The following is a 27,500-nucleotide window of genomic DNA, read 5'->3' on the forward strand; positions in this document are numbered from 1 at the left end:
ACACCGACGAGCTCTGCAGGGGGAGAGGTCAGGATGGTTGAGGACAGGGGAGGACAAGGGATTAGTGCAGGGGTTTCCAAACAAACATACAAGAAGGAATTGAACTTTGGCTACAATGGTTTCTTTTTGTGTATTGTTTCCTTTTTACTGAACTGGGTTTTGGCGGGAGAAAAAAACATCACTGTACCTGAGTGAAACACAGTATCCTCATCCGTAAACAGGATGGATTATCTCTAATGAAATTAATCATATGAGCCTTAATTCTGACAAGAAATGTAAGGGCAAACATTTGTGCTACCGGGTAAACCTGAGGCAGGAAGTCAGGATTAGCCATGAGGATTCCATATATATATATATACATACATACACATATATATATGTATATATAGTGATTCACTTGACCTTGTTCTCTTCTCTCTTGCTTCATCTTGTTCTGACTTTCTGTCCCTCTTACTATGCATGTTCTCTCTCCCTTACTATGTACTCTCTCTCTCTCTCTCTTTGTCTCTCTCTGTCTCTCTCTCTCTCTCTCTCGCTCATTGGAAAGCCTCTCTGACCCGTTGGTTTGACAGGAAGGCAAAAGGAAAATAAGGCAGGACCTTTAGCTCGACCTTTCCACTAACTCACGCCTCTAACCTTTCTACTGCCCTTTGTGGAGCTGCAAGGGTTGATGGCAAGGTTGGGAGGGGAGGGTGAATGAATGAGTGTGTGTGTGTGTGTGTGTGTGTGTGTGTGTGTGTGTGTGTGTGTGTGTGTGTGTGTGTGTGTGTGTGTGTGTGTGTGTGTGTGTGTGTGTGTGCTTGTATGTATGTGTCCCTATGTACTATGCATGTGTGACCTCAGGTGTGCGTGTGTGCATTGGGATTGTGTTACCCCTATGAGTAGGTGATGATTTTTACTAATGCGATGTATGTGTCTGTGTGTGTGCACAACTGTGTGTGTGTGTGTGTGTGTGTGTGTGTCTGTGTGTGTATGCTTGCGTGTGTGCGTCTGTTAGTCCCTTGTGTGTGTATAAATGTGTATTAAGCGTTTGGGTGTGTGGAGGCATACGTGCTGTGTGTATGTGTAAACATGTGTTTAAGCAACCACAGGTGGCTACACACACACACGCACACCTGTCTAAGCTGTGTGTACTTTGCCCTCTCTGAGTGAGACAGAACAGATTGAACTCTCTCATCTTCGATTTCTCTGTCTCTCTCTCTCTCTCTCTATCCAACACTCTCTGCAGCCTCATTAGATGAGTGTGGCTGCTGATTATATCGCCCCATAACACCAGAGCAAATTAATATTTCCACAGAGGCCAAGGGAAGAAGGTGCCCCTGGCAGCAGACTTATTGTTATCTCTGTCTCGGTGTGTCTGTATGTGTGTGTGTGTGTGTGTGTGTGTGTGCACGCGTGCATGCACAGGTGGGCATGTGAAATTACTGTGATGTTTTTTTCTGGTGGCTGTAGAACAGGCGGTGTAAAATACCCCTGCGTGCCTGGTTAAGTTCGCTGAATGCAGCCAATGCCACGATTACTCGATGGACAAACAATCAGATTCTCGCTTGGCTTCCTTGGAGACAAGATAAGAAGAAAGTATTCTGTCCAAACCGTCTTTAATCTCGCTGTCCCTTTTTGTTACATACAGCCCCAAGCTGTACAATCGTGTTTGTGTGTGTACACGAGAGGCAAACATACACATACGCCCGCACACACACAGGCACACATAGGCACACACACACAAACACATTCATGAATGCTCCCTCCCTCACACACACGGACATGCATGCACACACACAAACACACACACAAACACACACACATACGTAGTCTTAGGGTCTAATCTCTTGTTAAATTGTCTAATCCTATATCTGAGGCTCTGTTTGTTGTCATCACTATCCGGTGCTCAAACTAATACACAGCTAAACTCCACTAAACTGCATGGAATTCTAGGCAAAACACAGCACGGAACAGTTAGATAACCCTAAACCTGATAGCATGACGACTACAGACGTCCCCAAGACTTCAGCACCTGTGTAAACCCCTCTTCTACTGTTCGCACAGATCTATAATTCCATTGTTCATCGCATTCATGTTCATGAACGCCGTCATGCACAGTGATTATTCCAAATTGTGTTGTGTGACGCAGATACACCGTCAGCTAACGTTCATGCGTGTGGTGTTTTGCTGAGGAGCACAAAGACAGAATTTTTTGTAGACTACTACCAGCTAATGAGCTGCAAAAAACATCTATCCATCCATCTAATATTATCTATCAAATTAATGTCTTTTTCTTTGGCAGATGGAGTTAATTAGTTCCTCGTTAGGCCTAACTGCGTACGCCTGTTGAGAGTCAGGTCTCAGCAGCCTAAGTGGCTGGAGAGCCATAGACACGCCCCCCACGCCCCCGCACCTTTGTCAGAGCTCAAGGTGCAGATGCCAAGGACATTAAGGCACAGATGTTCATGCAATTCACACATGCCGTACCCAGTGGCCCGTTGCCAAGGCAACTGTAGGCCACTGACAAGGGGCTTATTGGTTTCATGAGGAGTGACTGCTGGCTGCCATGTAAAAGACAAGCTCTGTGTACGCGCGCGCGTGTGTGTGTTTCTCCCTGTGTGTTCTAGTCAGAGTGTTTGTGTGTGTTGCTATGTGTGTGTTCTAGTCAGCGCGGGCCTGTGTGTGTGTGTGTGTGTGTATGTGTGTATGTGTATGTGTGTGACTGTGTGTGTGTGTGTGTATGCGTGGGTGAGCGTGTGTGTGTGTGTACGTGTGTGTGTGCGTACGTGTGTGTGTTTTCTCGGTGCACTAATGAAAGGCATTCATCATTTTGGTTTTTCTATCCCAAGCTGTGAATTCTGACAAGCACACATGTGCTCTCGCTCGCACACACTTCCTCCCTCTTTCCTTTCCTCTCTCTCTCTCTCTCTCTTTCTGACACACACAAACACACACAAACACACACACACACACACACACACAAACACACACACACACACACATACACAGTGCTAATCGCTTCCATCATGGTGCCTACAGCTCGGAGGGAGTGTGTGGAGGAGGATAGGACTACCTGGGGGGCTGCAGATAGCAAACATTCCTCCTGCCTGCGCCAAAGAACGAGAGGACACACGCCTAAACTCTCTCTCTCTTTCCCTCTCTCTCTCTCCCTCTGTCTCCCTCTCTCTACCTCTCTCTCTCCCTCCATCTCTCTCTCTCTCCCTCTCTCTTCCTCTCTCTCCCTCCATCTGTCTCTCTCGCCCTCTCTCTCTCTCTCTCTCTCTTTGTGTACATTAGTGTGTGTGTTTGTGTGTGTGTGTGTGTGTGTGTGCATATGTGTGCGTGTGAGTGTCTACGGGTGAGCGTGCGTGTGTGTCTGTGTGTGGGAGAAAGAAAGGGAGAATGAGAGAGAATGAGAGCATGTGTTGAGCTTACAAGCAGAGCCGAGGCTGTTCTAGTCGAATAAAAGAATGCTAAGCAGCAGCTCATTGAGTATTCAACAAACCAAATGTTTGAATTAGGAGAAATAAAAGCCCTTAAGGAAATAATTACTAAAAGGAAAAAATTGGTCCATCCGTAGTTATCTTCCACGCTCAGATTACTAATCACAAAATAGAGTCTATTTGTCTTTTAATTCGTCGACCACTGAAATCCCTAATTCTAATCATGTGAAAGCAGATATCTCATTGCGGGAACAATACAGACATTTGTTTACATCAGTGAACGTGCAATTTTTTAAACTGACTTACCTTAACTGAGTCTCTATCTGAGAAGTGGTAGGAAGGGAAAACGAGAGAGGGGGAGAGAGGGAGAGGTAGGGAAAGAGGGCGAGCAAGGGAAGGAGAGAAAGAGGGAAAAGCAATGCAAAAACAAAGAGTGAATTATAGTGGGTTGGAAGCATTCGCTGTTTACTCAACATCCACACAAGGAAATGCACATCACAAACAGAGCAACGATCACTTCTCCCGCCCCCGCTTTTATACAAATGGTGGCCTGAGTCTCATGCACACACACACGCACATACCCACACAGTCACGCAGGCACACACACAAGCACGCACACACACACACACACACACACACACACACACACACACACACACACACACACACACACACACACACACACACACACACATACCTTCACCTGTACTAAGGCACACACACAGACACATACACACAGACACACACATCCATCCAGGGACACAGTTAATAATGAACATGCTATTGATCCAGTCATTTAGCGGTGTGTAAGTGTCACCTTAGGTAGCAGCTGTGCTAGCTACTCTATACCAAGTTGACAGCTTTCGGAAAAAAAAACACGGGTTTCAGCGCCGTAAGCGAGTAATTAGAGAGCGCCATTCTTTCTCCCTCTGTCCTTGCCATTCCTGTCTTGACGGCCCTCCCTTTCGCACTAAAGTAGATCACTGTGACAGCGACAGTAGACAATGACATGCGGCACGTGTGTGCGTTCGTTGGCGATCGCCTCACTTATGGCGAGCGTTTGGTCACGACACTTGGTGCTAGTGTTTCTTCTGTTTTACGGGGAACAGGCGTAGTGTCCTCTACACCGGGTGTCACGATAACAGACGGAGTGCTGTCGTGTAGCGCCGCACATCAGGTGTGAACACATGAACCTCCTCATGTCTTGTTGGGGCCGCAGAGCGTTCTTTATTACCCAGGCTTTCATGTTGTGCCGGCTTTACCCCCCCGCGCCCACGTAACGTTGTCTTCTGGTCCACTGTTCCCGTACCCCCAAGGGTATTGAGGGATTGCAGGGAGTTCTGGGACAATGTCTCCAAATGTGTTTGGTTTAATGGGTTATGAATCATTGTAGAATAATTCCACCTTAATGAAACAAATTCAATCTGAATACCCTCTTCATACCATTAAGTAAGTATATATACTAACATACAAGTATAAAGCGAAGAGCTAATTATTTTGTGCAAGGGGATTAAGAGCCACTGAGTAGACTAAAAGATATGTCGAGGCACTGGGGGAGAATGACAGCGCAGACTTCACACGCGTTCCCATCCACAATGTCCTCCCCCAGAGAGAAGACACACTGTAGGGGGCGCTGGCTGTACCTTTCTGGTGCTCTGCACTGCTGTCCAGGTGCTTCCTCTCATCCTTCAGGGGCAGTTGGTGTCCCAGGGCGGAGGTGAGAGCCAGGAGGCTGGCGGGGCCCGCACCAGGGCCCAGGCCCGGCGGGAGGCCTGCTGGGTGAGGGGTGAGCGGGACGGGCAGAGCATGGCTGTGGGACAGCTGCTGGGCCTGGAGCTGTTGGTGCTGGGGACGCACGCACGCACGCACGCACGCACACACACACACACACACACACACACACACACACACACACACACACACACACACACACACACACACACACACACACACACACACAAAATACAAAATACGCACAGACCAAATACACATACGCACCACACACACACACAGACACAGACACAGAATGGTAAACATAAGCAGCCCACAGAAACAGCATGACATACATAGCGTTGTACACATAACAGTGCACACATACAAAAATTGAGAAGCAGCACTTATATAAGCAGAAACTGTCCCGTGAGCCTGCGAAAGGACACACAGACGGTGACAGCCGCTGATGAAAACGAAGAGCCTACTCCAGGCGGCCATCGATCTCCCACAACAACACGTTTCACCCGCGCTCGCCTACCTCCTCACTTCATCTTCCCCCCATAATTGGTCCGATGCATCTTGCTTTCCTGCTGGTTCCTGCTGCCCTTACGCTCATTCTCCGCCCTGATTCTAGTTCTGTTGTGGAGCCTTATGATCAGATGTACTGCGCAGTTTGCAGACTGCGATGCCCTGCCGCGCCGTTTGTTTTCCCTTGTTTTGTTTCAGGTCGGCATGTTTTAAAGTGATGGGCAAAAGGATCTAAAAGCGTTTAATATCCATAACTTACCACAGAGGGATGTATCCACTACTTCTAACATACACCATGTCAGGAAAACGTCTAAACATGTATTAATATACTGTACATCTCAAAGTAAGCTAATTAACTCTTTCTTCAAAAGACTGAAATTGTAGGGCTGTGTTCTAAAGTTGTACGTGAGACTGAAATGGATTTCATGGAATCATTTTCTGATGCTGAATTAATTTCAGTTGTCACTTTAAAGTTATTTAACTTTTGAAATGTTCACACCGCTTATGATTTAGAAGCAGCAGCAGAATAAGAAAGAAGCGCCGCAGTGCTATTGTGGGTGTTTGCATTTATGTGTCTAGGCATTAAGTGGACGCATGCTCAGAAAATCTTCAAGCTATTACCTAGCTATTCCACGTCTGCAGGTGTTGGCGGATACGAAAAACCACTGAATACATTTACAATTGCTTCTGATCTACCCTGAACCTTCCTTCCATGATAGGATTTTGGTGGACGTATGAGTGTGTGCATGCATGCATGCTTGCAAGTGTGTGTTTGTGTGTGTGTGTGTCTGTGTGTGTGTGCTTGTATGTGCTTCTACATTTGTGTGTGTGTTTGTGTGTGTGTGTGTGCGCTTGTGTGTATTTCTAAATGTGTCTGTGTGTGCGTATGCGACTGTGCGTGTGTGCGTTCGTATGAGTGTGTGTATGTGCGTGCGCTCCTTCCTATGAGTGTGTGCGCGGATGTTCAAATGCATGTGCGCATGTGCGTGCATGTGTGTGCGTGCGTGCGTTTGTGCATGCGGGTATATATATTGCACCTACTGATGTACGTGTAAAAATACCCACTCCAATGATGGCGTTGAGCTCAGCCATGGTGACCTGCTTGGCCCTCTCCACAGCCTGAACCACCTGTTGCTGGTGCTGCAGACATCACACAGGTAGAGGGGGTGGGGGAGATGGGGAGATAGGAGGGAGAGGGGGAGAAGGGGGAAGAAGATGGAGAGAGGGGTGGAGGAGAGAGGGGAAAGTGGAAAGAGGAGAGGGTAGGGGAGGGGGGGAGAGAGGGAAGGGGAGAGAGGAGGTGTGAGGGGAGGGGGGGAGAGAGGGAAGGGGAGAGGGAAGGGGAGAGAGGAGGTGTGAGGGGAGGGGGGGAGAGAGGGTAGGGGAGAGAGGAGGTGTGAGGGGAAGGGGGGGAGAGAGGGAAGGGGAGAGGGAAGGGGAGAGAGGAGGTGTGAGGGGAGGGGGGGGAGAGAGGGAAGGGGAGAGGGAAGGGGAGAGAGGAGGTGTGAGGGGAGAGAGGATAGGGGAGAGAGGAGGTGTGAGGGGAGGGGGGGGAGAGAGGGAAGGGGAGAGGGAAGGGGAGAGAGGAGGTGTGAGGGGAGGGGGGGAGAGAGGGTAGGGGAGAGAGGAGGTGTGAGGGGAGGGGGGGAGAGAGTGAAGGGGAGAGGGAAGGGGAGAGAGGAGGTTTGAGGGGAGGGGGGGGAGAGAGGGTAGGGGAGAGAGGAGGTGTGAGGGGAGGGGGGGAGAGAGGGTAGGGGAGAGAGGAGGTGTGAGGGGAGGGGGGGGAGAGAGGGTAGGGGAGAGAGGAGGTGTGAGGGGAGGGGGGGAGAGAGGGTAGGGGAGAGAGGAGGTGTGAGGGGAGGGGGGGAGAGAGTGAAGGGGAGAGGGAAGGGGAGAGAGGAGGTTTGAGGGGAGGGGGGGGAGAGAGGGTAGGGGAGAGAGGAGGTGTGAGGGGAGGGGGGAGAGAGGGTAGGGGAGAGAGGAGGTGTGAGGGGAGGGGGGGAGAGAGGGTAGGGGAGAGAGGAGGTGTGAGGGGAGGGGGGGAGAGAGGGAAGGGGAGAGAGGAGGTGTGAGGGGAGGGGGGAGAGGGGAGGGGAGAGAGGAGGTGTGAGGGGAGGGGGGGGAGAGAGGGGAGGGGAGAGAGGAGGTGTGAGGGGAGGGGGGGAGAGGGAAGGGGAGAGAGGAGGTGTGAGGGGAGGGGGGGAGAGGGAAGGGGAGAGAGGAGGTGTGAGGGGAGGGGGGGGAGAGGGTAATGGAGAGGGAAAAAAAATATCAAGAAAGGTCAGAGGGAGGCAAGTGTTTTTTTAGACCTTCTACGAAAAGACTATACTTCATCTGTAGGAATAACTGAACAATAATAAATCATGAAAACATGGAAGCATGGATGTTTACATTAGATTGGGCTGAGCAATATTTTAACACCTTCGATGTAAATGGGTTTCGTAAAAAAGCGTTCTTGCTTTGTGTACTATGAACACAAAGAAATTGAAGAAATATGATTTATTTTGTCGGTGGATATTTCCTCGTTGGTCAGGTATGTATCGAAGGAAAGATGTAAGAAAATGTCCCCCTTTGTTTTATCCTAAATCAACTGCGTATGTGGTGACAGAAAAAGAACAAGAAACTCCAAAAATGCTCTCAAAAGGCAAATCTAACCCCCATACAGAGAAGTGAAAATACATTGTGAGAAGTGAGAATATTGCGGACAAAATATACATGAAAAACAATACAAAGAGATGGCAATTGAAACAGAGTCAGAGATGAGTGCAGAGCGTGAGAGAAGACAGATAAACAGGCAGCGAGGCTGTCGGACAGACAGACATACAGAGGCTAAGATGAAGTAAATTCAGCCCCAGGTAGGAGTGTGTGATTCAGACCAGGGAAGCCGGGTGAGGCAGGCAGATACATCCGTAAGCTCGACATCAAAGTATGGCACAGATCAAAGGCTTTATCAGGTGTGAAAATGAACCTGACCGACTGAGCCCCAGCGCTGTCTGACCACGTGTTTCACACACGCACACACACACACACGCACGCAGCACACCCACAGACAAACACATGCACACCTACAATAACACGTACACACATGCACACACGCACACACACACACAGGCACGCACGCACACACACACACACACACACACACACACACACACACACATACACATACACACACATATACACGCACATCCACAAGACACATACATCCTACAAACCAACAACAAAGTTGTTGATAATTATTATTACTAATCAATAATCCCTATATTGCTCTAATTTTTTTTACCAATGTTTCATAATTCTGTTAATACATCTTAACAGATCGTCATTTCTATTGTAGCACATGAATAAAAACAGAGTTATGTCAGAATATCCTTCTGTAAAAAAAATAATACACACACAGACACACACACAAAAACAGCAACACACACTCTCACAGAATCTACCACACACCAAACAAAGCCGGGAAAAAAACAATGCATGTTTTTCCTGTGGGCTCTGGGGCCTGTGTAGCCCAGCCACAGTCTAATGCCATTATTCCTCATCCACCATAATCCCTGCTAATCCGTAGCTAATCTGGAGGGGAGCCTACACTCACTCTGCTGTTCCCACCCTTATACACACACACACATATTCACTTTCTAATCCACCGAGGAAGGATTAGGAGCCACACACACACACACATATATATATATATATATATATATATATATATATATATATATATATATACATGTGCACACACACACACACACACACACACACACACACACGCACACACACACACAGACACACACACTTCCTAATCCACTGAGGAAGGATTAGGAGACACACACACACACACACACACAAACACACACAGACACATACACAAGCATAAACAAGCAGGGACGCACAAATACGCCTGCACACACACACACACACACACACACACACACACACACACACAGACACACACACACACACACACACACACACAGAAGATGCAAGCCATGTAACACAAACTGAATCCAACCCGCTTATCTCACCTGCTATTTTCACAGTGTATCTTAAAACAAATAGGCACACATGTAAATAGGAGCCCCACCACCACTGTGTACCCACCCACCCATACACACACACACGCACACACAGAGGTGTGTGCGTAGACAAGTCAATAACACAAAATAATCTCCTCCGACACGCTCAGCCGCTGGCTTCTGCATATGTTAGTGGGAGACATTTAATAAGTTCAGGCCATATCTCTCTATCCCAAGCTGGGAGGATAAGCCTGGGATAATCTGTGGATGTGTACACTGTGTGTGTGTGTGTGTGTGTGTGTGTGTGTGTGTGTGTGTGTCTGTCTGTCTGTGTGTATGCATGTATGTGTGTGTGAGTGTGTGTGTGTGTGTATGTGGTATCTATATGTGTGTGTGTGTATGTACGTGCATACATCTGCGTGCATGTGCTTGCGTATGTGTGCGTATGTGTGCGTATGCGTACGGGTTTCCACGAGTGTTCACACTACAATACACAATCTACCGCACAGCTCTCCCTCTACTCTGCCTGCATGTCTGTCAGTTCCACTCGCCCTCTCTCATATCTTCCTCCCTCATCCCACCTCCCTTCCGCCCCTCTCCCTCTCCCTCTCCCTCTCTCCCTTCCTTCCTTTCTTTGTATGTCTCTTTCTCTTGCTGACAGCCACCATCTTGCAAGCGGTGGCAGTGTTTTGCCCTCCTACCTCCTGAGAGAGGAACGGGATGACCTGAGCACAGATGGCATTCAGCCTTTTGACGATCTCCGCCTGGAAGAGAGAGACACAGAAAGAGAGGGAGTAAGAGAGAGATATAAAGTGAGAGAGAGAGAGAGAGAGAGAGAGAGAGAGAGAGAGAGAGAGAGAGAGAGAGAGAGAGAGAGAGAGAGAGACCAACATTCAATAAAGGCTGTCATACACATTGGCAGGGAATCATTTGACATTTGAATAAACGTGATGAAAGCTTGGATGCTGTGAGGGTCAACACAGTGTGATCAGTAGCAGTCCTACCACCTGTACCACATATTTACTGCTGCACCGTTTGATGAAATGACATGTTGGTGCTCATATTGAACATGAATGTTCTCTATATCTACCATCAGTGACATGATTCGCTGTTTATGGAAAAAACACAAATAGACTTACAGCCAAGCCTGTATATAAGAGCCATGTATGGGCCTCTATGGACAGCACAGCCTATACCACCATAAACAGCACCACACCACCACACCACCACAGGGCATTGTCGACCATAGGTTTAATACGTTATTCACACCGTCCAATGCTTCGCTCACAAACACATCTGTGTGCGTACGCCGCACGGCATAACGGGCCAACCAATAGGATCTCAGTGCAGTCCAAAGAGGCCGATCTCTCTGAGCCGTTAGCTGATTTTTTGTGTTTGCGTTGTCAACCTGCTGTGCTTCGAGCACACAGAGCCCGACCTGGCGGCGTACGAGGGCTCTCTGCCCTGTCTCCGCTGAAGCTGGGAGAACCCACGACCAGAAGAGCTGGTTTAAGACACGACACGGGTCGTGTAGAGTTGGGATTCAGACCGCCTTTGCAGCACAGGTGGCGCCAAGGAACAACACACGAGCCTGGATGATGACACAGATGTAGGCAGACAGCAGTAAGCAGACAGCAGGCAGACAGGGGTAGGCTGACAGCGGGCAGACAGTAGGCTGACAGCGGTAGGCAGGCAGACAGCAGTAGGCAGACCGACAGCGGTAGGCAGGCAGACAGCTGTAGGCAGATAGTGGTAGGCAGACAGACAGCGGTAGGCAGCCAGACAGCGGTAGGCAGGCAGACAGCAGTAGGCAGATAGTGGTAGGCAGACAGACAGCGGTAGGCAGACAGCAGTAGGCAGATAGTGGTAGGCAGACAGACAGCGGTAGGCAGACAGCAGTAGGCAGACAGACAGCGGTAGGCAGACAGCGGTAGGCAGACAGACAGCGGTAGGCAGACAGACAGCGGTAGGCAGACAGTGGTAGGCAGACAGACAGCGGTAGGCAGACAGACAGCGGTAGGCAGACAGTGGTAGGCAGACAGACAGCGGAAGGCAGACAGACAGCGGTAGGCAGACAGTGGTATGCAGACAGACAGCAGTAGGCAGACAGACAGCGGTAGGCAGACAGACAGCGGTAGGCAGACGGCGTTAACTCTAAACGCAGACAGGAGCGTGTCACCCAGCGGTTCAAGTGACATGAATGGATGATTCTGATTTGTACAGGAGGGGAGCCGGGAGCAGAAGTGAGTGGTGGGCTTTGTTAGATGGAGTCGGATGCCGTTGACGTCTGGTACCAGTGTAAGCAGCACCAGTAGATCAGAGGGAAGAACGCCCACTACAGGTTTAACAAAGTCAAGAGCGAGACAGATGTCTATAAGGAGCACTGCTAATAGACGGCAGACAGACAGGCACACATAAGCACACACACACAGCTGTGTCTTCTGGAGATATTTTTACTGAATATATGTTATAAGAATGTAGACGCCATGTCTCTCTCTCTCTCCATTCCTTCTCTCTCCTTTCCATTGACTCCATTGATCTATTTCATTATTTTGATCATGATCTTTTGAATCACTGCTCCAGAGGGAGGGCTAGAAGTGCATTTCAGGCTTAAAAGGAATGTGCACAACGGCACAAACACACACACACACACACACACACACACACACAAACACACATGCATGCAAACATGCATAAACACACACAAACACACACACCCAACAAATCAACGGATGAGACACATTCCATCCGCTCAAGATTAAAAACATCTATACATATTGTCAGGGAATCACGTTTTAAGCCCACAGACACTGCAGTGTCAAGTTATTTTAAGCTGGAAAAGCAATTCATTTATTTTTAAAGAGCAGATTGTCGATCATTACAGAACAATAAAAGCTTCCTCTCAAATACTATTCGAGGGAATGATCTCTGACCCCCGTTCTTGGCTAGCTGCCCTATTTGTGCTATGCTCAGTCTCGAGGTTACCCATCATTGAATCTTCTCAGGATGTAACAAATGATGCATCCGAAATGCTGTAGAAGCCCAGCTGACATAATTGGTCGTACACGACTGGGACATAACGACATTACCCTCTCGAACAATCATCCAACAGAATTTTCTCAATGGGCCAGTAACTTGTGGAGTTGATCGTTATGCATGAACAGGATGATCGACAGCAGGAAGGCCTGGTAGTTAAGGAGATGACGGCCAACTGGACCGACGCACGGGGCGCCTGGCCCCATCCCCTCAGTCCCTGAGCTGTACTTGAATGAATAATTACTATACCCACGCACACCTGCGCCAAAGAAACCCTTTTAAACCGAAACACAGCCCTGCATCGGGAGGGGTGTAGGACCATCTCAAATGACTGGCCGAATGGATCCCGATGGTGAGAAAGAAAAGTCTCAGGTAAAATCTGATGGTGGTATGGACTAGAAAATGAGGTTTGGAATATTGTTCATATTCAGCATCACTCATGAAGACAAAGAAGAAAGCAAGAGAGCGAGGGAAAAAAAAAAGGCATTTCGAGAACGAGTCAAAGTGTGAAATAACGCTGCAACTCAAACAGGGTTGCATGGAGAGGACTGGCTAGACAAAAGACTCTGAGGCACCACTTAAGCTTAAAGCCTTATTAACTCTTCAGACACACTGCCACGGACTTGAGTGGGAAGGCACTCAGAGGACTTGGCACTTTGCACATCACTGCATTCATTATCTTTGATACGGACGACGTGCCACACTGCTCAGTCTTCATCAACATGGACAACGCTGCATCCTGCAAAAAAACAGGGCCATGAACCGCCTTGGAATCCACAGCGACTGGGTCCCGGCATGAATGTGAAAGGATGTAGCATTTTTATCAAGGACCGTCGGCGGCTGCTACCTTGTGGAAGCAACTCGGTGTCTGTATCATCATCTCTCTGAAAACGGTTCAGAAACAACGAAAAATGAGCTCGAAAGATGTCATTCAGTATCACCCTTGCGTCAGTGTAACCATGAATTAGAGCGCGGTGTTCCCGGCAAGAATAGACTCAAAGTAAGACTCGAGCAGAGAAGCGTTTCCTTTCCTCAAGAAGGACCCCCCCCCCCCCCCCCCCCTCCTTCCTCCTCCTCCTCCACCTCCCACTCCTCCATCTCCGGCTCCCTCTGAGACAGACCGAGGTCAGGTGGGGCCTCAGGGAGACAGCGGAGGAGTTTGACTCCCCGATCGATGGGCGCGTCCGTCTTCCCGGTTGAAGCAGCGTAAGCACCGCATCAGCAGCCCTCCTCACCGCCCAGCCAATACACCTAATGGACCTGTCGTAAGAGGCCCTCTACTCCGTCGGCGTGGTGGTGGAAGGAGACAAAGTTAGTTATGGGGAGAGAGAGCGAGACAGAGGGAGAGAGAGAGGGCGAGAGAGGATGAGAGGCATGGCAGGAAGTAGAGAGCGAGCGGGGGAGCGAGGAAGGGTAAATAGGGGGAAGGCCACCGCTGACGACACCCTTAATGAGCCAGTAAACTACTTTCTTTATGGATTTTGTCTCCAGTTACCACGCTGCAGCGTCTGTGGATTATGGGCTGTAGTGCTTTGAGTGGCCAGCTCGTTGCGCACGCCAAGCGGCCGAAACAAACCTCCGCCCGAAGCCTTTTCCCCGAAGCCATATTCTGCGGCGCTACATCATTTGTAATTGTCCATTAGAATAAGTAAATTAAGGTCGGGCGTGTTTTGTAATAACGTCAAGAGCTGATTATGCCATCATATTTCCTTTGCCCGGTGGAGGAATATTAGACATTAATTCTGTAAGTACTGAGTACAACAACAGCGCTGGATAAAGGTCAGAAATAAAGAAGGATAGAAAGAGGATAATCAGAGTGTTTAATTAAAATGGCCTGTCAGACCCAGATGAAAACATATCCGGTTTCAGTCATCAGAACTCATTAGTAATTGCTTTACCACGGTCTTTATCTCTGTTAGTCTCTCTCTCTCTCTCTCTCTGTCTCTCTCTCTCTCTCCCTCTGTCTCTCCCCCTCTTCTCTCTCTCTCTCTCTCTCCCTCTCTCTATCTCTCTCTCTCTCCACCCCACTAATTTGGAATTGATTAGCTGTCTTATCATGGCTCAATTCCATGTGCTACTCCTGGAAACACTCCTGCCTCTTTAACGCCCCCACCGCCCCCTCGTGCACACAGAGAAGCACCCACACGCACAGACACACACGTGCACACACACGCACACACACATACATCCTTACCCTGTGTGCAAGTCAATATCTCTTTAACGAGAGTTGGTACATTACGGTCCCGGGGCACTAGGGCCCTTCTGTGTAAATAAAAGACAGCGAGCAGAGCCAGAAATCAATGGGCCTATTACCCTGAGAAAATGCTAAACAAGCAATATTGGCAGAGCGCCTGGTTGCTGGGGCTGATTGCCTTAATAGGGCTTTAGCTCTGCTGGATCTCTCTCTCTCTCTCTCTCTCTCTCTCTCTCTCTCTCTCTCTCTCTCTCTCTCTCTCTCTCTCTCTCTCTCTCAATCACAGCATCCTATCAGTCAGCTATACAAAGCTGCACTGTTTCCGTGGTTAAGACACACATACACTCACACACACTCACACACACACACACACACACACACGCACACACACACACACACCAACCTGCACACGTTTCTACTGACTGACAAAAGTGCACACACTTGCACCGTTACATCAACGGGTGTTTCTTACATACTAACTACACATAAGGTAAGAACTACATGTGTACACACACACACACACACATACACACACATCTTTACACACACATCAATTTGAAGTTCTGCATGCATCGTTTAACTGAATTAACCAAACTGACACACAGCCCCGTTAACACCAACACACACACACACACACACACACACACACACACACACACACACACACACAAACAAACAAACGCTTGCACACACACACACAAACACACAGTTACATAAACAGAGTGCTGGCGGAATATAAAGATTCACTGTCCTTTGGGTTTTGGTTTTATTTCCCTGACAGAAGACACTGTGTTCCTCACAAGGCCGTGGCACGCTTCCTTCCATCTCTCTCTTATCCACTTGCTTTCTCTCTCTCTCAATCCCTCTATCTCTCTCTCTCCTCAATCTCTTTCTCCATACCACTATCTCCCTCCCTCTATAACTCCCTTCCTCTATCCCTCTATCCCCCTTCAATCTCTCTCCCTCTATAACTCTCCCTTTGTCTGTCTCTCTCTATCCCTCTCATTCTCTATCCCCCTCCATCTCTCTCCCTCTATCACTCTCCATTTGTCTGTCTCTCTCTTTCCCTCTCTTCCTCTATTCCCCTCCATCTCTCTCCCTCTATCATTCTCCCTTTATCCGTCTCCTTCTATCTCTCTCTCCCCAACTCTCTCCCTGTATTACTCTTCCTCTATCTGTCTTCCTCCCTCTTTCTCTCCCTCTATTTTTATCACTCTCTTTTTCCCAGTATCACTCTCCCTCTATCACTTTCACACAGTAGCACAAACACACACAAACACACGCACACCTGCAGGAAAGATCACACTTAAGCAGGTAGTTACACAATGGCGAGATCAACATCAATAGTAACGCAATGCACAAATGTGGGACAGCAGTGCACATCAGAGTAGGATTTGTAGCGGCAGTATCCAATATATCAACACATAATTCTGATTGGTGCACCAGTATAGTTGTGTTGGTGCCTGAACACCTTCCACCCCCCACCCCCATACACACAGACACACACAATTACACAGACACTTTAAACGTGCACATTGGCGCCCAAGCACACTCAAAACTAAATTGGGATTGACTTCTGCAGATTGTGAAGACACGTTCATACACAAACACACACACACACACACACACACACACACACACACACACACACACACACACACACACACCACACACTGTAATAGCTTATCGGCAAACAATTATAATTCCTAACAGAACAGATAAAACCATGGCCTTTGACATGCCCATTGATTGGCTAAACAGTAAAAGATGGTGACTTGTTGTGAACACAGGGAAACACTTAATTCCATGTATGTGTGGACCCCATGTACACAGAATCATGGAATGTATATATGCTCATAGAAACCACTTGAAAGTGAAAAAAGGGAACTAGAAGTATAACCGTCCTATGACTGAGTTAATGTGCCGGCAGTCTTTCTGTGTTATTAACACATTGCAATGCTTGACCTCAAAGTTCTACGAGACCTCAAGTCAATCTTCTACCTGGGCTGAACAACAATAAGTAAAACTATGCAGTAGTGTAAAATCAAGTCAAGTCCATTCTTGTTGTACAACAGCCATCCATGATTAACACACACACAGACAATGATTTTTCCGAAACGTGAAAAACTGGGTTCCGCGTGCAAGCAACATCAAGGATTCCTCTCAATAACCGTGGACTAAATCATGGTGCTCAGGTGAGTCCTCGATGAACCAACACACCACCCTCCCCGGCATGCATGGGAGACGAGAGGCGTACCTGCTTGTGCATCTCGATGTTGAGTCCGTAGGACATCTCGTAATACTGAGGAAGTGAAAAAGACGTACAGACATGTCAAACCACAAGTTGGTGTCTCTGTCTTGTAGAAGGCAGGAAACACACAATTACACACACACACAAAATATATAGACATGTGCACTCATGCACAAAGTCAGACATGCGGTCACCCACACACATGCATACACAAACACACACTCAAACAAACACACTCACAATCACACATACACAAACGCACACACAAACACAAAATATATAGACATGTGCACTCATGCACAAAGTCAGACATGCGGTCACCCACACACATGCATACACAAACACACACTCAAACAAACACACTCACAATCACACATACACAAACGCACACACAAACACAAAATATATAGACAGGTGCACTCATGCCCAAAGTCAGACATGCGGTCACCCACACACGCATGCACACACTGAAACACACTCACCTGCACACAGACATGCATGCACCCACCCACACACACACACACACACACACACACACACACACACACACACACACACTCACACACACACACACACACACACACACACACTCAGACCAGTACATGCAGCTCACCATGACATAGTGTCTCTGCATCTCTGTCTTCTCCGTGGCCAGTTTCTCACACTCCAATTTCAGACTGCAAACAGAAAACCAAAACCGTGTTAGTGATCCCACACAAACACAAACACACAAAAACACACGTAAATAAACATACACACAGCTATGAATACATAGATAATATTAAATAACAAAGGATCTATATATGTGTATATGTATATTCATTTGTTAATGACGTAGGCTAAAGATTCTTCAAAATGTTCAGCGCTCAAACAGCTTGTTTGGATATAATATTACATACATATTGATTTTGGCTAGATATACTACTCTAAAAATGTACTTAAGACTAAAGAAAATGGATCAATACTTGTCCAGACACTATAACAACAAGGCTTTCCAGTCCAAATTGTCACAGCTCTTGTTACAAGTGTGTTCACAGCAAACCTCTCACATCTAAATGTTTGAAACCTTAGTTAGCAGTCTCAGTATACCATAAAAGCTTTTCATCAAATTAGATTAAAGGTGAATTAGGCAAGACTAACATTAGATTTGCAACGTTATGCGATTATATAGCAGATATATATGCATAATTTCTTTTCAATGTGAAAGTGGCCTATTTGTGAATGAAATTCACCTAAGATGCATTATATTTATATTCAAGCTATTAAAATGATTATCTACAAATGCTTTTGCAGTGGTTAAAAAAGACCATCTAAAATAATAACAATAAAAAATGATACATTCAGAAGTTGAGAAAGAAAGTTATCTTGGGTTTGCGCACGTGACGTGAATGACATCCCATCCGTGCATCGAAAAACCAAACGCGGGGCGGAAGAAGAGCGCCCTCCCTCCCCTGTAATATATACAGCAGGATGTGTCAATTACTTGACCCACCTTTACCACCTGGGGGGTTCGCTAAATAAATGATGAAGCTCAGGTTAAGCCCTTCTTCAGGCTGGAGAAAAATTGCATTGGTTGAGGTGTGCGTGCGTGTCTGTGTGTGTGTGCGTGTGCGTTTGTATGTATGTTTGATTGTGTGTTTGTGCGCGTGTGTGTGTGCGTGTGTATGTGTGTGTGTGCATGGATGTGGGTGTGGAGGGGAGGGGAGGGGAGGGGGGAGGTCGCCACAACATTACACATGCAGCAGACATAGGTTGATTTAGAGAGGGTCTGCTTCGCTCAACCATGGGATTATGGCGCCCAACAGCACACAGGCTCCTCTCCGCAGGTGATTGGACGATAATTACCGCGCGGCGAAGTGGCGAAGATGCCCGTTATGTCTCTGCACGCTTTACTGCCCCCGGAGACAAATATTTCACAGTTCATTGTGTCTTGTAAAAAAAATTATATATATATATATATACACACACATTTTTTTACGCCACTTGCTTCCAAGAAAAAGTGGGGAGGGGGTAGAGAGATGGAGAGAGTGCGAGAGAAAGACAGAGAGACAGAGAGGGAGAGAGAAATGGTGTGAGAGACAGAGAGAGAGACCGAGAGGGAGACAGAGGGGGAGAGAGAGAGGGAGACAGAGGGGGAGACAGAGGGGGAGAGAGAGAGATAGAGAGAGAGAGAGAGAGAGAGAGAGAGAGAGATGGAAACAGAGAGACGGAGAATGAGAGGGAGGGGATGAGAGAGACAGAGAGGCAGAGGGGGGGAAGAGAAATGCTGAGAGAGAGACAGAGACAGAGAGAGAGACAGAGAGGGAGAGACAGAGACAGAGACAGAGAATGAGAGGTAGAGAGATTGAGAGGGAGAGACAGAGACAGAGGGTAAGAGAAATGGTGAGAGAGACCGAGAGACAGAGACAGAGGGAGAGAGAGGGAGAGAGACGTGTCTATGCATCTATCCATTTGCTTCACATGAGGTACACGCTACTGACAGATTGCCTGGAGATAACATGTTGACTATCAGCGGCATCCCGCAACCTCGGCCGAAATGAGTGACAGAATAAATATAGAACAAATGGCAACGTTCAGAGCGGAGGGAAGTAACGCCTATACGTTTCCACAAGAAACGTCTAGAAAAGCAGATTCATTTTTTCATTCTGCAATGAAACGGAAGTAGAGGAAGGTGAGAGCAGGGTGAGCTGTACCTGTGATACTGAGCTTGGAGGAACTGGAACTCGTCTTTGATGCGATCGCAGGACTCTGTTATGGTGAACTTGAACGGCTGCCCAGGCTGGTGGGGGATCTTTGGGAGGAAGAACGGGAAGCGTCCGATCAATGTGTCAGGGCGAGGCTAAACACAACACTCCTCGGATCAATGTCACAGTAAACACCGTGGGGGGAGAACGGCCGCTGCAAATAGCTTTTGATGCTGTTTACTTAATATGTTCTTTGGTAAACCCACACACATACCGATAGCCTAGCACACACGCTCACACTCCCCTCTTCTCTCTCACACACACACTCCACCTTTCTCGTTCTCCCTCTCACACACACACACACACACACACACACACACACACAAAAACAAATACACACACACACACAAACACCCCCCCACACACACGCACACGCACACACAGACACACACACAGACACACAGACACACACACACACAAACACCCACGCGCTCACACACGCACGCACACACACATGAACGCGCGCGCGCGCACACACACACACATTCAGATGGGGCAGTGTGACAATGAGCGTACTTGTCCGTTTCAGCGCGCGATGGCACGAGAACTTGATTCAAACTAATTACGCTCTGGGTCGCCTCGCAGGGCAGACATTTAACTGACTGGATTTCACCTTATACAATAGTAGGCTACAACACAATAGCCTACAGCCTACAGCAGACAAACTTACCGGGTGCCGTGCCGGGGGATACATCTTGCTCAGATCTCGAATCATCGGAATAAGCGAGAAAGTTCCTCCACAGCAAAAAAATAAATAAAATTAAAGATAGATGAAGCACGTCGGTCTTTTTTTTTCGTGCGTAACGAGGTTTCAGTATGCGACCAGCAGTCTACGTTGTACTAGGACCGCTCTTTGATTTCAGGAACGAGCGTCAACCTTTGATTTGACGTCATTCTAATCAAACTGATAAAGTTCATTCATGACATACCAAATGCACGGATCGTCTCGAGCCAATAATTAAATTTGCTTTCGACTTACTTCCTGCGAATTAGGGAGACATACGTGACAATAACAAATAACAACAACAACTAATCAGACCTTTAAATATTCCTAAAGCGCATTATTCGCTTTTCCTATAATTCGTTCGGCAAGTAAAAACCTATTTGTCCGCGCGCGAGCAATTCCATGGCGTCCTGTGGTCAGGTGAATATAAACAGATATTTCCGATAGTCTTCGATAGTCAATAATATCCCACCAGCGCCGTGAACCTCACTGACTGTAGCGCTCGACCATACAAAACCAAATATAGAAAACCCCAGTCGTATGAATGCAATTACAGATCCATAACTGTTGGAGCGCCTCAGTCTTGACGTCGGGAGGTGTAGTTTTATTCACATTAGCCTAGATTATGTACTACGGATATTTGCGTTGTAAAGAACTACAGCTTCCCGACGTCTCCGCGCAAATCTAACCCAGTGATGGGTTGTCTTTAGGGCGGAGCAACCATTAACGGCAGCCAATGGCAACAGTCCAAAACACAGACTTCTCTCTATTATATTGCCAATCATCAGGATTTTGTCCAATAGCATTTAAAAGGCTACATCTATACGGACACCCCACGTGGGGCTTTGTCCACTGGTAGACAATTTAAAACATTCCTTAACACCTACGTTAAAAAATATATAGGAATTTGTTTATGACATAAAAAACCTTTCACAGTTTCAAACCATATTTCACATAAAATACATTTTATACATTGATTATTGTATTGCAGCACATTGCAGCTAATTGGGTGGATTTTTTTTAAAGTCGTTGAAAAAAAAGGGTATGCCTCATTATAGGCATACTATTTATGCATGGTTGAGCATTATGAAACTATCACAGCTCTTATTTAACAACCTAATGTATTACCATTGTAATACAATATACGTAATATATAAGCTACATAAGAAGTTTCCCTACTTTATGTATGTATGTAGACAGGCCTATGGATACATCTAAATATAATTATGCTTTTCATTTATCTATTTTACTTATTTATTTATATATGTATTGTTTTTTTTACAGCTGAGAACTACTGTGCTAATATCTCAATGGATCAATAATATACTTTTGTGTTTAACCCAGTCTCAAAAACATAAATTAAAGGTCACATATAATTAATTGTTATAAATCCTAAATTATGCATTCAAATGTCTTGCTTTATTTAAGCTATTATATGTATTATCCGTCTCATCTACTTCCATACCTACGATCTTCATTAAAACAAAAGGATAGAAAGCCTTTCTGTTCTGGCCTCTAGGATCCATCGAGTCTGTGATAAACAACACAACGAAAGTGTCTCCACTTGGAATAGAAAATATTAGAATAGACTAAACTTATCTTTATAAAAAAATATGTATTTGACCCAAAATAACATAAATGTGTCTGTTAATAAAGAAATAATCAGAATCCCTGTTCTAAGCGGTCGCTACTTTCTCACTTGCTTGACATCTCTCTATTTATGTCTCTCTTAATTTCTCCCTTTTACAGCAACACACACACACACACACACACAAATACAGACACACACACACATGCACGCAAGCACGAACGCACACACACACACACACACACAGACAGACACACACACACACACACACACACACACACACACACACACACACACACACACACAATTATGAAAGGTTAAGTGCAACATGCAAAACGGGGACGGCACGGCACACCTCACCCCCTCTCTATACTCTACACTGTTTCTCTCTCTCTTCCTCTGTCTCTATGTATCCTTTCTTATTTATCCGAACCACTGCACACACGGCGCCCTGCGCACACACCTCGGCGCCGCTCAAACACACATCTTTATCTCCCTCCCACACCAACTAATATCTCCGGTAAGCACCGGGGCTAAAGTGACCCGCTGTCGTCGCGCGTGAATCCGCCGAGGCACGGCGAAGGTAATATATTGCTCACCCCCCCCACCGACCCCATCCCCACCCACCCACCCCATCGCTCCTTCACTGTCCCTCCCTCCACCCAAGGAGCTGCCGATGTGGGCGGCTAGTGGAGGAGGAGGAGGAGGAGGAGGAGGAGGAGGAGGAGGAGGAGTGGGTGGGTGTGTGGGTGGGTGTGTGGTGGGGATGGGGGCGGGGGGAGGGCCTGTAGTGAGGGGGTGGGGTGTGGGTCGACGGAGCAGGAATAAACAGGTTTATTTGCCTGCGCCCTTCTCTGATTATTTTGCCCCTGCCTTTTGTTCCAGACCTTATGAAACCCAAATGTCAAGTGAGGCGAGGGCCTCATATCGCCGGCCTGTCAATCACCGCCGGCCGCCGCGCACCTGAAGCCGCGGCAGCAGGATTATTGGCTTCCACACGAGGGTTGCCATCTCCGCCATCTCGCTCGCTCGCTCGCTCACCGCCACCTCGGCCGCCGCCGCCGCCTCCGTCGCCGCCGCGACTCAACAGCCAGGCTTTGGTTGTTTTTTTTTGTGTCCTCTCTTCTTTTTCTAAAGAGAAACTTTATTTGGCAGCTGATGCACGGGAGATTGGCCAAGAGGATTTGGAGACTAGATGGGTAGCGAAGAGTGGTTTATCTGTTGGGGTGGGGTGGGGGGAGAGGATTAGGAGCAGAGGAGACGGCCCTGACAAGGACGTGTGTTTTTTGTGTGTGTGTGTTTATAAGCCTTTATATGTGTGTGTGGGTGTCTGTGTGTGTGTCTGTGTGTGTGTTCGTGTGTGTTTTTGGATGAGGCTGTGTGAGCTTGTGTATGTGTGCGTGTTTGTGCATGTTCGTGTGTGTGCATTTGTGTGTGTGTGTGTGTGTGTGTGTGTGTGTGTGTGTGTGTGTGTGCATGTGTGTGTGTGTGTGTGTGTGTGTGTGTGTGTGTATGTGTGTGTGTGTGTGTGTGTGTGTGTGTGTGTGTGTGTGTGTGTGTGTGTGTGTGTGTGTGTGAGTGTGTGTGTGTTAAGGAGTGGGCTGGGGGATGGCAAGAAGAATTAGACTTGACATCTCTCTTAGCGCCCTGATCCCAAATAGCGATCAGCACCTACATGTGTAATTTCACCACCTCTCTCTCTCCTCCTCTCTCGCTCTCTCTCTCTCTTTCAATCTCTTTCATTCTCTCTCTCGTTCTCTCTCTTTCATTCTCTTTCTCTCTTTCATTCTCTCTCTCTCTCTCTCTCTCTCTCTCTCTATCTCTCTCTCTCTCTCTCTCTCGCTCACTCTCTCTCTCTCCTCTCTCTCTCTCCTTCTCTCTCTATCCCCCTTTCTCTATCTCACTCTGCCTTCCTCCTTGTCAAACAGCCCTGAATATATACTTATGTATGCGTTCTATATGTGCTTCCCTCTGGATACACAATACACCCTGGAGATTGCAACCCAGTTGTAAGAAATGCATGTATTCGTGCACTTTACACCAGTGAACGCAGACCCTTCACCCCATTAGTGCATCTAGCCCCTGGCCTTACAATCACAGTCTCTGTCCTCGCCTACATGACAATGGAGGAAGAGAACACACACAAGGATCACTCAACTATCATAGTCAGTTCCCACTGGTGCCAGCCATGCTGCATATATAATCTCGGAGTATTCCTCAGAATAGCATGTATTATTATTCATATTATTAGTATTTTTGTTTGGCTAGAGGTCGTATGATTCTTGACATGGTTTTAAATGTTGCCCATCATGATGTGACCACAATAAGCGACATCATATCTGCACCATCTTGATGTATGTGTCTTTATGGTGAGCTGTTCTTTTTCTTCCCCAAAATTAGTCAGTTAGCATTCTCATTTATCCCAAAAGAAATCAGATTTACGTTACGCACAGACATCCAAACACACACACAAAGATATCCTTACTTGTTGTGATTACGACAATAAAGGTTACCTTTCTTTAAAGGTGACACTAAAAGGCAAATTTTAAACACCGGCTGATGTGCCACAAGGCTAAAAAACAGAACAGGCAGAACAAGAATATTCCGGTCTCAAAGAGTAATATTTTTCCTGCTTGGCAGTGCATGTGTGTTAGTCTGGGTCTGCATGTGTGCATGTGCACGTGTGTGTCTGTGTGTGTGTGCACGTGTGTGAGTGTGTGCACATGTGTACACAAATGCACAGGGTTCAATCTCTAACTACTCATTTGCCAATAAGCTTTAACCACTGGGCCAGGCGCTCAGAGCTCATTACAGGGAGATGTGAGTAAATCCCCCGCCACTGCCCCTTTAACACGCTATTAATCCCCGACAGCTCCCCCTTCCAACCGGGGGGCTCGCGCGAGGGGGGCTAAGCAGGTCTCCTCCGACAGGGAAGGAAGCACGCACACGCACACACACACACACACACACACACACACACACACACGTACACACACACCTCTGTAGGTGATTTCCTTTCGATGTTTTCGGCAAGCAATCGGAAGGGAAATGCTGGGGGGTTGTGTGACTGTTTGTAGTCGGTTTGTGTGTGCGAGTGTGTGCGTGAGGGTGTGTGTGTGTGTGTCTGAGTGTGTGTGTGTGTGTGTGTGTGTGTAGTTTGTGTTTGTGTGTTTGTGTGTGTGTATGCAGTGTGTGTGTACGTGTTGGCACAGACCCAGTGTGTCTTCACAGAGACAGTTAAGGATAGTCTTTGTTGTGTTAACGGCTCTACGGAGACAGGCAGCATCTGGAGCTCAAAGTCGTGCTGGTCTCCACCCAGTGAAGCGTGCACACGGCTCACCTTGCCACAGGTTACCGGTGTAGGACAACACAGGAGCGCGTGTCTCTCAGATGTGACGGATAGCAAGTAGCGCGTTCTCCCCCGGTCCACACCACAGATTATTTTTTCATAATACCTTCAGGAATACTGAAGATGGATGTCTACAATATTTATTATTTTTTTAAGCAACATTCTAATTATTATCGCGTGATCATTCAGTTAGGATTGGGATGGATGGAATACCAGACCTGATTAAATCTGATGGCACGGTCGTGTCAAGCAATAAAATAGCCCATCGGCAATAAAGGCTGAATTTTTCCTACAATGATGACAATGTAATTTCTGAAAATGTATGACTTTGAAATATTGAAAAAAATCATGTTAATCTTCCGATCAAACCATATTATCAAAAGAAGAATTCACTGTATGTAAGTTTAGATAAAAACGCCAATGACTAAATAAATATACATATATTCATATATATATATATATATACTATATTTTAAATTGTATTTATCCATTCAAAATCTTTGATCTGTCACCGTCACTACTGGTACTTTCACCACGTCACTTTCAGATGCAGATTCAGATTCAGATTACTTTATTACTTTATATTAGTCCTAGAGGGGCATTCGGTTTTACAGCCAACCCATCCATTAAGGTTAAAAAGTGCATTAGTAGTTAAGTAGTAGTAGTAAAAATATTGTAGGGGGGGTCATAGTTATAGTCAGCTCCCCCGAACGGTACAGCGAACGTGGAAGAATCACATCTTCTACCATGAGCTCAGAGGAGCTAACTATTATTCTGGGGGTCATACACCGAGCAACCCTGTTCCCACTCTACTGTGATCGTCACAGGGCTGTTCTTTGTCCCCAGTGCAGGAGGTGTCTTCACCTCCTCTTCCTCTACCCCACTTCAGCCTAAAAGACTAATCAGACACGCGGCAGGGCTTTGGATGCTAACCGCTACAAAGTCTGCCTCCCGCGAGCCGGCGACGCACACAGGGACAGCCCTGATTGGCTGTTTAACACCGGGGGGTACACCTCTGATTGTCTGCTTAGCATATTCGCTCCCTCATTGTGATTGCCCAAATACCCTCGTCTCCTCACCACACAGCACACGACAAAGACTAGAGGAGGAAGTGGTTGTATTTTGCAGGAACCATAGGGCAATTGCTGTTTCTGCATGTGTGTGTGTGTGTGTGTGTGTGTGTGTGTGGGGGGGGGTGTGTGTGTGGGGGGTGTGTGTGTGTGTGTGTGTGTGTGTGTGTGTGTGTGTGTGTGTGTGTGTGTGTGTGTGTGTGTGTGTGTGCGTGTGTGTGTGTGAGCATGCATGCATGTGATTGCATACCACTATGTAGGGGTGTGCCACCCATCACCCCCACATGGTCTTGTTTTGATAAAACAAACACATTTGGCGTCGTGCCAAGATTCCCTCCTCCGTCGCTTTTTCCTTTTTCTCCTCATTTGCATAAATCCCCATTCCCCTACAACATGTATTCATAATCATGCTTACTGTTATCGCTGCTATTCCTCCGATTATTTCCGTTGTTTATTTTCTCTCCCTCAGAAAGAATGTCACCTCTGCAAACGGACGCACACAAATGAGCTGTTAACTATGTTTGTGTTGTTGACTGCTGACAGCATCATTTCCTCCGGTCTCCAGCTGGCTCTGTTTGTCAGTACAGCCTCATTAGCATGTCAAATTAGTCCCACTCAGTTAGGGCCTCAACCAACACGGGATCGGAATGCAAATGTCAAAAATAATAAAGCAAACATGCATTTTTATATGTTGACTGTATATGTAGAGCTGGGACATATATTGATACATACGTATTTGAATGAAATTCACTTAAAAGATCAGAATGGTAGTCAATTTTTGGCTGGTGAGGACCAAGGTCAGGACGATTCCCAATCTCAGGTGGGAACCACAAAAATAATACACATATTCCCAATATAGCTT

The 27,500-nt window shown here is 47.0% G+C and overlaps 1 protein-coding gene across 1 annotated transcript in view; it reads right to left on the minus strand.

Annotated features, from left to right (window-relative positions):
- LOC307081679 (transducin-like enhancer protein 4) overlaps positions 1–21,021 on the minus strand; it is a 32,951-nt gene extending 11,930 nt beyond the window's left edge. Inside the window, exons 1-9 of the mRNA XM_079744935.1 lie at positions 20,578–21,021; positions 19,857–19,954; positions 17,777–17,840; positions 17,170–17,214; positions 10,384–10,446; positions 6,732–6,806; positions 5,069–5,270; positions 3,732–3,748; positions 1–13 (exon numbers count right to left, since the gene is read on the minus strand). The exon at positions 1–13 is cut by the window's left edge and continues 110 nt beyond it. Of these exons, the coding sequence (XP_079601061.1) occupies positions 1–13; positions 3,732–3,748; positions 5,069–5,270; positions 6,732–6,806; positions 10,384–10,446; positions 17,170–17,214; positions 17,777–17,840; positions 19,857–19,954; positions 20,578–20,622 (622 nt within the window). The 5' untranslated portion in view covers positions 20,623–21,021. The remainder of the gene's footprint in view (positions 14–3,731; positions 3,749–5,068; positions 5,271–6,731; positions 6,807–10,383; positions 10,447–17,169; positions 17,215–17,776; positions 17,841–19,856; positions 19,955–20,577) is intronic.
- Between the last annotated feature and the right edge of the window lie 6,479 nt (positions 21,022–27,500).

This window comes from Pollachius pollachius (genome assembly GCF_949987615.1).
Source record: "Pollachius pollachius genome assembly, chromosome: 1".
Classification (NCBI taxonomy): Eukaryota; Metazoa; Chordata; class Actinopteri; order Gadiformes; family Gadidae; genus Pollachius; species Pollachius pollachius.